Here is a 12,505-nt window from a genome sequence, read left to right as displayed (position 1 = left end):
CACAATGGGATCCTGATCATGTGAATTGGTTCAGGTAGATCTAGGCCAACATGGAAAAGCAAGTGAGATGCCAAGAGGGACACTGGGATTAGCTTTCTTTTCTTTGTTCCCCTAAAGCAATACCTTTGGAGAGTCCTGGCATTTTCTGTCATTAAGAAAAGCCTCCTACAGGCTTCAGAGAAGCTCCTCCCCTCTCTGCTGGAAAATTTCAGCCACTCTCCATTGCATTCTGACTTTAGCATTCTACACAGCTCTTACTGCAGTGCTGCCTGTCACAATGAGAAGTCCTGATTGCTGCATTTGGCCATGAGTGTGTTGGTCTCTGAAGAAGAGAGAGCCGAATGCCTGCATGTTGGTGGTTGGTTTCTAGAGGTTGGCTTCCCACTCACAGCAAGGTCTATCACCCTGGGGTGGCCACCACTGTTAAGAACTTTAGTAATGCAGAGGAAAAATTCCTGCACTGGGAATCAGGAGGTCTGGATTTTAGTTCCTGGCGTCTGTCTTGTCTGGCTCCATGATTCTGGGAAGCACATTTATCTGTTTGGGTTTCATATTCTTCCCTTGCAAAGATGAAGAACCAGGACAAAATCGTCTCTAAATTCCTTCCCATTCTAAAATTTTAAAATAATGACTCATTGTATGTTTTCTCTTTACTGGGCCCTGTGCTAGGTATGAGGAATATAAAGTGAAAATAATAATAAAAGTTAATGTTTAGTGTTTAAATATGTGCCACAGATTGTATTAACCATTTTACATATGGTATTTTGTTCAATTCTCAAAACATTCTTGTGAGATCAGGTCTATCATCAGTATTACTGGCCTTGTAAAAGGACCATTTCTTTCTCTTCTGTATGCTTCTCCAAACTGGGTTCCTGCTCTCTATAGGTTGACCTTCAGAGCAGCAGTGTAAGGGAACCATTCCAGGTGCTCTATTAGGAACAATGCTGCTGTGGAAGCCACTAGACTGTTGGCTATTAGATGGGGTGACTTAAGACATATCAGTAGAGATAGTTTTTTTTTTTCTTAAAAAAATAATTCTGCCTCATAGCAAGACTTACTACAAATCTCCAATTATTAGGACATGGTGGGTATCATCTCATGGATAGACAAATAGCCCAATGGAACACAAGAGTAGAGAAACAAATGCATATATCTCTGGGTGCTTGTTATATGACATCGGTGGCACTGTAAAGCAGTGTGGCTGGGTCATTTCGGCTGGATGATCATGTGAAAACAAAAAATAGGGCCGGGCGCGGTGGCTCAAGCCTGTAATCCCAGCACTTTGGGAGGCCGAGGCGGGCGGATCACGAGGTCAGGAGATCGAGACCATCCTGGCCAACACGGTGAAACCCCGTCTCTACTAAAAAATACAAAAATCTAGCCGGGCGAGGTGGCGGGCACCTGTAGTCCCAGCTACTCCGGAGGCTGAGGCAGGAGAATGGCGGGAACCCGGGAGGCGGAGCTTGCGGTGAACTGAGATCCGGCCACTGCACTCCACCCCCCGCGATAGAGCGAGACTCCGTCTCAAAAAAAAAAAAAAAGAAAAGAAAAGAAAACAAAAAATAACTCTTGACCCTATTTCGCATCACACACAGAAATGACTTAAAGATGGATTATGGATCTAAATGTAAATATTAAAATAATAAAACTGCTAGAAGGTAAAATACAAGGGAATCTCCAATTATCTTAAGGTAGGCAAAGATTTCTTTCTTTGACACAAAAATCCCTATAACCATAAAAGATGAATACAGTGGACTACATTAAAAATAAGAACTTAAGTTCAACTTCAGGCCTGGTGTGGTAACTCACTCCTATAATCCCAGCACTTTGGGAGGCTGAGGTGGAAGGATCACTTGAGGTCAGGAGTTTGAGACCTGCCTGGGCAACTGAGTGAAACCCCATCTCTACAAAAAATTTTAAGAATTAGTCAGGCATGATAATGTGCACTGTAGTCCCAGCTACTTGGGAGGCTGAGGCGGGAGGATCACTTGAGACCAGGAGTTCCAGGCTGCAGTGAGCTACCATTGTGTCACTGCACTCCAACCTGGGCAATATAGTGAGGCCCTGCCCTTAAAAAAAAGAAATCTGAGCTTCGTCAGTGACAAGTTAAACCAAAAAGAGAAAATAAATAATAAATAAAAATAAAAAAAGAACTTCTTATCAAAATATACCATTATAAAGTTAAAAGGGGGCTGGAAGCTGTGGCTTATGCCTATAATCCTAATACTTTGGGGGGCCGAGGCTGGCGGATCACTTAAACCCAGGAATTTAAGACCAGTCTGGGCAATGTGGAAAAACCTTGTTTCTATAAAAAAAAAAAATGCAAAAATTAGCTGGGCATAATGGCACATACCTGTAATCCTAGCTACTTGGGAGGTTGAGGTGTGAGGATCACTTGAGCGTAGGAGGTCGAGGCTGCAGTAAGCTGTGATTGTGCCACTGAACTCCAGCCTGGGCAACAGAGTAAGACCCTTTTTTTTTTTTTTAAGATGGAGTCTCGCTCTGTCACCCAGGCTGGAGTGCAGGGGCGCGATCTCGGCTCACTGCAACCTCTGCCTCCCAGGTTGAAGCGATTCTCCTGCTTCAGCCTCTGGAGTAGCTGGGACTACAGGCAACCACCACCATGCCTGGCCAATTGTATTTTTAGTAGAGATGGGATTTCACCATGTTGGCCAGGCTAGTCTTGAACTCCTGACCTCAGGTGATCCGCCCACTTCTGCCTCCCAAAGTGTTGGGATTGCAGGCATGAGCCACTGTACCCGGCCAACCCTGTCTTACAAAAAATAAAATAAAAATAAAGTAAAAAGGGAAGGTACGGAGAGGGAGAAGATATTTGCAGCACATACAAAGGATCATGTTTAGAGTATGTAAAGAGCCTCTACAAATCAATAAGAGAAAGACAACCCAATTTTTAAAATGAGCAAAATACTTGAATAGGCAGATTACAAAAGACAATATCCAAATAGCCAATAATCATATGGGAAGGTGCTCAGGCTCAACAGATATAAAGAAAATGTTAGTTAAAACCTCACTGCATTACCACTACATATCCACCAAAATGGCTAAAACAAACCCACAAGAAAACCTGACTATACTGTTTTCTAAGTGTTAGGAAGAATGTAGAACAATTAGAACTCTCATACACTGCTAGTGGAAGTCTAAATTGGAAACTACTCTACAAAACTGAGAGTATCTATTAAAGGTGAACCTATAGAAACTGTGTAACTCAGTAGTTCAGCTCCCAGGTATACCCCCAACAGAAATGCATACATATGTTTACTAAAAGATACATACTAGAACATTGGTTGCACTACTATTCATAATGGCCCCATACTGGAAATAACCCAAATTTCCACCAACATTAGAAAGGATAATTAAATTGTGGCATATTCATACAGTGGATTAGTAGCACATGAGAAGGAAAGAATTGCCATTCCACCTAATACCTGGTGAATCTTATGAACCTAATGAATGAAAGAAGACAGACACAAAAGAGAATGTATCATTCCATTTTTGTGAATTTCAAAAACATGCAAAATAACTCTATGGTTTCATAAGTCAGGATAGGGGTTACTAATTTGGGGAAAGGAGACATTTTAGGGTACTGGTAATGATCTGTTTCTTGTCTAGGGTACTGATTACAGAGGTACTTTCACTTTGTAAAAATTCATTGAGCTATGTAACTTACTTATATATTTTGGCATATTAATATATTGCAATAAAAATTTACTAAAATTCAAGCATAATAGATTTTAAGATTCTAATTTTAGATTGGTAAAATATTTACACTTAAAAAATTTTGAAAACAGAAGAAAATAGTTTAAAATTCTCATTCCAACCCCCAGGCCCCAGCCACCTAGTTTCCTCACAAGCAGCCAATGATACTAGTTTTTGGGGGTTTTTGTATTTATTTTTGTTTTTGAGACATGATCTCGCTCTATCGCCCAGGCTGGAGTACAGTGGCTTAATCACCACTCACTGCAACCTCTGCCTCCCAGGCTCAAGCAGTCTTCCTGTCTCAGCCTCCCAAGGTGCTGGGACTACAGGTGTACACCACCACACCTGGCTAATTTTTGTGTTTTTTGCAGTGCTGGGGTTTTGCCATGTTGCCCAGACTGGTTCTGAACTCCTAGGCTCAGGCAATCTGCCTGTCTCAGCCTCCCAAAGTACAGGAATTACAGGCATGAGCCACTGTGCCTAGCCAATACTATTTTTGTACATACTTCCAGAGGTTTTTTTTTAAATATGCAAGGAAATAAGTATGTATGTAATTACACACATGCACCCACACATACCTATTCTCTTTCAGCTCCCCCATTTTATATGTGTGACAACATTTTGAACACGTTATTCTACAGTTTGCTTTTATCATTTATTTATCTTAAAGACCTTTCCAGTATCTGTACATAAAGGAGTGGTTATTTATTTATTTATATATTTATTTAGAGATGGAGTCTCGTCTAGTTGCCCAGGTTCGAGTGCAGTGGTGGGATCTCAGCTCATTGCAACCTCTGCCTCCCAGGTTTGAGCGATTCTCCTGCCTCAGCCTCCCGAGCAGTTGGGACTACAGGCGCACACCACCACACCCAGCTAATTTTTGTATTTTTAGTAGAGATGGGCTTTCACCATATTGGCTAGGCTGGTCTCGAACTCCTGACCTCATGATCCACCTCTCTCTGCCTCCCAAAGTGCTGGGATTACAGGCGTGTGCCACCGTGCCCGGCCCCTTATTTCTTTTTACAGCTGCACAATTTACTTAATAAGTCTCCTTTCTTTTATTTTTTGAAACAGGATCTCACTCTGTTGCACAGGTTAGGGTGCAGTTGTGTGACCACAGCTCACTGCAGCCTCAACCCCTCAGACTCAAGCCATCATCTCACCTCAGCTTCCTGAGTAGCTGGGATTACAGGCACTTGCCACAATGCCCAGCTAATTAAGAAAAATTTTTTTTTTTTTTTTTTTTTTTTTTTTTTTTTATCCAAAATGTGTTTATTGAGATGGTTTCCCACTCATCTTGATTCAGAGTGCCTTTAGTGCTGCTTCCTCCTAAAGGAACATCCTTCTGTAAGCCTTGCTTTTCCTCCTGTAGGCTGGCAGAGGACAGTGGAGCAGCCAACACACAAAACTACCGTTTGTGCATGGCTAAAGACCGTGGTGATTTTATAGCATCCTGGGCATTTCACATCCATGAAGTAGGAATTGGGGCTCTGCACCAGGCGTTTCTTCTTGTGTTTCCTCTTCTCCTCTTCTGGGGAGGGATGAAGGAGATCCTTTGCGAGAGGCATATTCTCGTGTGGGTAGGTCGTCACCGCCGGAAAGCTTTTTTTTTTTTTTGAGACGGAGTCTTGCTCTGCCGCCCAGGCTGGAGTGCAGTGGCCAGCTCTCAGCTCACTGCAAGCTCCGCCTCCCGGGTTCACGCCATTCTCCTGTCTCAGCCTCCCCAGTAGCTGGGACTACAGGCGCCCGCCTCGTCGCCCGGCTAGTTTTTTGTATTTTTTAGTAGAGACGGGGTTTCACCATATTAGCCAGGATGGTCTCGATCTCCTGGCCTCGTGATCCGCCCGTCTCGGCCTCCCAAAGTGCTGGGATTACAGGCTTGAGCCACCGCGCCCGGCCGAAAATTTTTCTTATAGAGTCAGGATATAGCTATATTGTCAGGGCTGCTCTTGAACCCCTTGGCTAAAGTGATCCTCCTATCTTGGCCTCAAAGTTCTGGGATTACAGGTGTCAGCCACTGTACCCAGCCATAAGTCCTTCTCTTTATGGGCATTTAAGTTAGATTATTTTCGGTTGAGGTGCTTTCTTCTTTCTGATGTATGTTGTATTAAATATTTTTTCCCAGGCTTCATTTTAACTTTTTTTTTTTTTTTTTTCTTGAGATGGAGTCTTACCCTGTCGCCCAGGCTGGAGTGCAATGGCGCCATCTCGGTTCACTGTAACCTCTACCTCCCGGGTTCAAGTGATTCTCCTGCCTCAGTCTCCTGAGTAGCTGGGATTACAGATGCGTGCCACCATGCCCGGCTAATTTTTTGTATCTTTAGTAGAGATGGGGTTTCACCATGTTGGCCAGGCTGATCTTGAACTCCTGACCTCGTGATCCATCCACCTCAGCCTCCCAAAGTGCTGGGATTACAGGCATGAACCATCATGCCCAGCCTTCATTTTAGCTTTTTACAGCAGCCTACACAAGTTGATATGTAGTGAAGCAATATTTTGTATGACAAAAAAAGGGAAGAAATCAAATAATTTTTCTACCTCTCAGTTCTCAAAAGGAATGCTGTATAGACAATTGTAGAATTTCGAGCTAGGAGGAGTAGAAGAGAACTAATGCTGAGATTCCTTTCTGTTCATTTTTTTCATGATTCTAATAAAACTCAGGATTCTCTCCTCAGAAACATGTACATGTAAAATTTTGCATATAAATTTTGGGGCTTGGCCAGTAGCAGTGGCTCACGCCTGTAATCCCAGCACTTGGGGAGGCCAAGGTGGGTGAATCACCTGAGGTCAGAAGTTTGAGACCAGTCTGGCCAACATTGGTAAAACCTCGTCTCTACTAAAATTACAAAAATTAGCTGGGTATGGCAGCGGGTACCTGTAATCCCAGCTACTTGGGAGGCTGAGGCAGGAGAGTCGCTTGAACCTGGGAGGTAGAGATTGCAGTGAGCTGAGACTGCACCATTGCACTCCAGCCTGAGCGACAAGCGTGAAACTCCATCTCAAAAACAAACAAACAAACAAACAAAAAACTGGGGGACTCATAGACCCCTTAATTCATATATGGGTTAGGAATATTTTAATCTAGGCCAGGCGTGGTGCTCACACCTGTAATCCCAGCACTTTGGGAGGCCGAGGCAAGTGGATTGCCTGAGCTCAGGAGTTCGAGACTGCCCTGGGCAGCATGGTGAAACCCCATCTCTATGAAAAATACAAAAAATTAGCTGGGCGTGGTAGTGGGCATCTGTAGTCCCAGCTACTTAGGAGGCTGAGGCATGATAATTACTTGAAGCGGGGAGGAGGAGGTTGCAGTGAGCCAAGATCGTACCACTGCCACTCCAGCCTGGGTGACAGTGTGAGACTGTCTCCAAAAAAAAGAAAAATATTTTAATCTGACATAACCCTATCAATTTACAAATTGAGTAATAGAAGGCCAGAAATGGGAGGTGAATCTCAAAACAAGGTAATAGCAGAAGACAGTTACATGTACTCATGTTCAAGTAATTCATGTATTCAAGTAATGACAGCAGTATTCTCTCTCCTTGCATTGGCTGATGTCACAACCCAGACTGACAAGGGTAGCTGCTCATTCCTTCCCAGGAGAACGTTTGTAGGTAGGGTAACCCAAGAGCAAAATGTGAACAAATTTATTAGAAAGATTGACTTTTTAAAATATCAAGATAGTATTATTAGAATTTCTTGTATAATACTTTGATTATTTTCTTTCTCTTTTTGTTTTCTCTTCAGCCCAAGAAGAAGAAGGGAAAAGTGGAAGTGAGAGTCATTAATTTGGGGACAGATTATGAATATGGGGTTTTAAACATTCATCTGACTGCGTATGACATGACCCTGGCAGAGAGTTATGCCCAGTATGTTCACAACCTCTGCAACTCTCTCTCCATTAAAGTCGAGGAAAGGTATGAAGGATGCTTTTGTATGGGAAGTTCTTGGTGTGGGTAGAATGCTCTGCTTTTTTGTTAAATTAGGCTTTTGAGATACAGTTTACATGTAGTAAAATTAACTCTTTTTAGGTATATAATTTGCTACAATAAAAATATAAACTAGTTCTATTAACCTGAAAAGTTCCTGGTGCCCTGGTGTAGTCAGTCTTCTCCCTCTTCCCCACTCAAGTCCCTGGCAACCACTGACCAATTTTCTTCCTCTCTTGTTTTAACGTCTCCAGAATATCATATAAATGAAGTCACACGTATGTCGTGTTTGTGGCTGGCCTCTTTCACCTAGCATAATGTGTCTGACATTCATTCATGTTTTTGCAAGTTTTTTTTTATTGTAAAATACACATAAGTTACCAGTTTAACTATTTTTAACTGTACAGTTCAGTGATATCAAATGCATTCATAATGTTATACAAGCATCACCACCATCCATCTCCATAATGTTTTTCATCTTATAAAAATGAAACTCTAGCTGGGTGCAGTGGCTCATACCTGTAATCCCAGCACTTTGGGAGGCTAAGGTGGGAGGATCACTTGAGCCTAGGAGTTAGAGACCTGCCTGGGCAACATAGCAAGACCTCATCTCTACAAATAACAAAATTAGCTGGGCATGATGGCGTGTGCCTGTAGTCCCACCTATTTGGGAGGGTGAGGCAGGAGGATAGCTTGAGTCCAGGAGGTGGAGACTGCAGTGAGCAGTGTTCTTGCCACTGCACTCCAGCCTGGGTGACAGAGTGAGACCCTGTCTCAAAATTTAAAAAAACAGGCTGGACGCGGTAGCTCATGCCTGTAATCCCAGCACTTTGGGAGGCTAAGGTGGGCAGATCGCCAGAGGTCAGGAGTTTGAGACTAGTTTGGCTAACATGGCGAAACCCCATCTCTACTAAAAATACAAAAATTAACTGGGAGCAGTGGCACGCGCCTGTAGTCCCAGCTACTTGAGAGGCTGAGGCAGCAGAATCGCTTGAACCTGAGAAGCGGAGGTTGCAGTGAGCTGAGATCGTGCCACTGCACTCCAGCGTGTAAGAGCAAGACTCCGTCTCAAAAAAAAAAAAAAATTAAAAAAAAAAACACTGAAACTCTGTACCCATTAAACAATAACTTCCCATTCCCCTCCCCTAAGCTCCTGGCAACTACCCTTCTACTTTCTGTCCCTGACTTTGACTACTCTCCCTCATGTAAGTGGAATCATATAATATTTGTCTTTTTATGACTGACTTCTTTCACTTAACTTAATATCCTCAAAGGTCATCCATGTGGTAGCATATGTCAAAATTTCCTTTCTTTTTCTTTTTTTGTTTGTTGAGACAGAGTCTCGCTCTGTCACCTGGGCTGGATTGCAGTGGTGCAATCTTAGCTCCCTGCAACCTCCGCCTCATGGCTTTTACCATGTTGGCCAGGCTGGTCTCTACTTCCTGCCTCAAGTGATTCTCCTGCCTCAGCCTCTCGAGTAGCTGGGATTACAGGTGCGCACCACCACACCTGGCTAATTTTTGTATTTTCAGTAGAGATGGGGTTTCACCAACCACTTTGGCCAGGCTGGTCTCGAACTCCTGACCTCAAGTGATCGCCTGCCTCAGCCTCCCAAAGTGCTGGGATTACAAGGCATGAACCACTGTGCCCCCACCTCCTTTCTTTTTCTTTTTTTCTTTTAGAGACGTGGTCTCTGTCTCCCACCCAGGCTGGTATGCAGTGGTGCAATCGTTGCTTATTGCAGCCTCAACCTCCTAGGCTCAAGCGATCCTCCTCTCTCTCTTCCAAATAGTTGGGACTACAGGCAGACACCAAGTTGCCAAGCTGATTTTTTAATTTTCCTGGTATGATCTAGTCTTCTGAATGCCTGGCTAATTTTAAAATTTTTTTGTAGAGCTGGGGCCTCACTTTGTTGCCCAGGCTTCCTTTCTTTCTTTCTTTCTTTTTTTTTTTTTTTGTCTCGCTCTGTTGCCCAGGCTGGAGTGCAGTGGCACAATCTCAGCTAACTGCAACCTCTGCCTCCCTCCAACCTCCAACCTTGCCTCCAATTTCTGGATTGTATAGTAAGTTTACGTTTAACTTTATAAGAAATTGCCAAATTGTTTTCCACAATGGCTGCACCATTTTGTATTCCCACCAGCAATATATGAGAGTTCCGGAAACTCTTCATCCTGGTTAGCAGTTGGTATCATCAATTTTTAAAAAGCTATTAATAGGTTTATGGTGGTATCTCATAGTGGTGTTAATTTGCTCTTCACTAATAAATAATGATGTTGAACATCTTTTCATGTGCTTATTTGGCATCTGTGTATCTTCCCTGATGATATGTCTGTTCAAATCTTTTGTCCATTTAAAAAAATGGCTTGTTTTCTTACTGGGTTTTGAAAATTGTTCATCTCTTTTTAGATAGCAGTTCCTTTTTTTTTTTTTTTGAGACAGAGTCTCGCTTTGTTGCCCAGGCTGGAGTGCAGTGGCACAATCTCGGCTCACTGCAACCTCTGCCTCCCAGGTTGAAGCGATTCTCCCAAATGTCTGCCACCATGCTTCACTAATTTTTTATTTATTTATTTATTTATTTATTTATTTTGAGACAGAGTCTTGCTCTGTCACCCAGGCTGGAGTGCAGTGGCACAATCTCAGCTCACTGCAAACTCCGCCTCTCGGGTTCATGCCATTCTCCTTCCTCAGCCTCCTAAGTAGCTGGGACTATAGGCGTCCGCCACCACGCCTGGCTAATTTTGTTTTTGTATTTTTAGTAGAGACGGGGTTTCACCGTGTCAGCCAGGATGATCTCTATCTCCTGACCTTGTGATCTGCCCGCTTTGGCCTCCCAAAGTGCTGAGATTACAGGCGTGAGCCACCGGGCCCAGCCTCATTTTTGTACTTTTAATAGAGATGTGGTTTCACCGTGTTGGCCAGGCTGGTCTCGAACTCCTGACCACAAATGATCCACCTGCCTCGGCCTCCCAAAGTGCTGGGATTACAGGTGTGAGTCACTGCACCTGGTCACCAGTTCCTTTGCAGATATGTGTTTTGCAAATATTTTCTTCCTGTCTATGACTTATCTTGTCCTCTTAACAGTATGTCTTTTGAAGAGCAGAAGTTAAACTTAATGAAGTTCAGTTTATCAATCTTTTTCTCTTACGGTTTCTGCTTTTGCTTTTTTATATCTAAGAAATCTTTGCCTGACCCAGTCACAAAAAACATTTTCCTATGTTTTCTCCTAGAAGTTCAATAGTTTTAAGTATTGTATTTAGGTCTGTGATCCATTTTGAATTATTATTATTATTATTATTATTATTTTTTTTTTTTTTTTTTGAGATGGAGTCTTGCTCTGTTGCCCAGGCTGGAGTGCAGTGGCCGGATCTCAGCTCACTGCAAGCTCCGCCTCCCGGGTTCACGCCATTCTCCTGCCTCAGCCTCCCGAGTAGCTGGGACTATGGGCGCCCGCCACTGCGCCCGGCTAGTTTTTTGTATTTTTTAGTAGAGACGGGGTTTCACCGTGTTAGCCAGGATGGTCTCGATCTCCTGACCTCGTGATCCGCCCGTCTCGGCCTCCCAAAGTGCTGGGATTACAGGCTTGAGCCACCGCGCCCGGCCCATTTTGAATTATTTTTGTATATAGTGGGTCAAAGGTTTTTTTTGTTTGTTTTTGGCTTATGAATATTCAATTGTTTCCAGCACCATTTGTTGAAAAGATTTTCTTTCTCCACTGACTTATCTGAGCATCTTTGTTGACAGCCAGTTGACCGTGTATATATGGGTCTGTTTCTATGCTCTGTTCTGTTACATATATGCTTACACCTGTACACACTGTCTTGATTAGTGTAGTTTGATTACTGACTCTTTGTTCTTCTTTTTCAAAACTACTTTGGCTATTCTAGGTCCTTTGGTTTTCCATAAAAATTTTTAGAATTAGCTTGTTGATTCTACAGAAAAGAGTCTGGGCACGGTGGCTCACGCCTGTAATCCCAGCACTTTGGGAGGCCGAGGTGGGCGGATCACGAGGTCAGGAGATGGAGACCATCCTGGCTAACATGGTGAAACCCCGTCTTTACTAAAAAAAATACAAAAAATTAGCTGGGCATGGTGGCAGGCGCCTATAGTCACAGCTACTTGGGAGGCTGAGATAGGAGAATGGTGTGAACCCGGGAGGCGGAGCTTGCAGTGAGCAGAGACCGTGGGCCACTGCACTCCAGCCTGGGCGACAGAGCAAGACTCGTCTCAAAAAAAAAGAGTCTGATGGGATTTTTTTTTAGGATTGTGTTGAATCTGTAGATCAATTTGGGAATAATTGAAATCTTAATTGTTTATATTGAGTCTTCTGATTCATTAACATAGTTTATCTCTCCATTTAGATATTCTTTATCTGCTCTGCTTTTATGTATTTTTTTGATTTGTTGGAAAACTGTAGGAGAGGGAAGTAACATTTACTGCCTACCTACCTTCTCCAGTCTGGGCTCTTTACATATCTCAGTATTTCACACAGTATAGGATGCTCTCTGGTTTTCCTTAAGTAACATTAAATCCTATGGGTAGAAATTCCTTCCCTTTGTAATTTTTTTTTGTTGTTGTTGTTAATTTTGAAGACAGAGTCTTGCTCTGTCACCCAGGCTGGAATGAAGTGGCATGATCCCAGCTCACTGCTACCTCCACCTCCTGGGTTCAAGTGATTCTCTTGCCTCAGCCTCCCCCGAATAGCTGGGACTGAGCTGGAGTGCAGTGGCGCAATCTCAGCTCACTGCAACCTCTGTCTCCTGGGTTCAAGCGATTCTCCTGCTTCAGCCTCCCAAGTAGCTGAGATTACAGACGTTCCCCCACTACACCTGGCTATCTTTAGCAGAGATGGGGTTTTGCCGTGT

At 43.3% G+C, this 12,505-nt stretch overlaps 2 protein-coding genes across 2 annotated transcripts in view; one reads left to right on the top strand and one right to left on the bottom strand.

Annotated features, from left to right (window-relative positions):
• MRPL48 (mitochondrial ribosomal protein L48) overlaps positions 1 to 12,505 on the top strand; it is an 84,774-nt gene that overhangs the window by 56,431 nt on the left and 15,838 nt on the right. Inside the window, exon 5 of the mRNA XM_030918346.1 lies at positions 7,462 to 7,631. Within this exon, the coding sequence (XP_030774206.1) occupies positions 7,462 to 7,631 (170 nt within the window). The remainder of the gene's footprint in view (positions 1 to 7,461; positions 7,632 to 12,505) is intronic.
• Positions 4,944 to 5,328, bottom strand: LOC115893599 (40S ribosomal protein S27). Its single transcript, XM_030918347.1, has one exon. It carries the CDS (start codon positions 5,283 to 5,285, stop codon positions 5,031 to 5,033), a length of 255 nt encoding a protein of 84 aa, XP_030774207.1. The 5' UTR covers positions 5,286 to 5,328; the 3' UTR covers positions 4,944 to 5,030.

This window comes from Rhinopithecus roxellana, chromosome 15, assembly GCF_007565055.1.
Source record: "Rhinopithecus roxellana isolate Shanxi Qingling chromosome 15, ASM756505v1, whole genome shotgun sequence".
Taxonomy (NCBI): domain Eukaryota; kingdom Metazoa; phylum Chordata; class Mammalia; order Primates; family Cercopithecidae; genus Rhinopithecus; species Rhinopithecus roxellana.
The sequence above is the reverse complement of the archived record's forward strand: the minus strand, read 5'-3'. Positions and strand labels throughout refer to the sequence as shown.

Bases quoted from the DNA above. Each gene is read 5' to 3' on its own strand.
- LOC115893599 (XM_030918347.1), bottom strand. From the start codon at position 5,285: ATGCCTCTCGCAAAGGATCTCCTTCATCCCTCCCCAGAAGAGGAGAAG.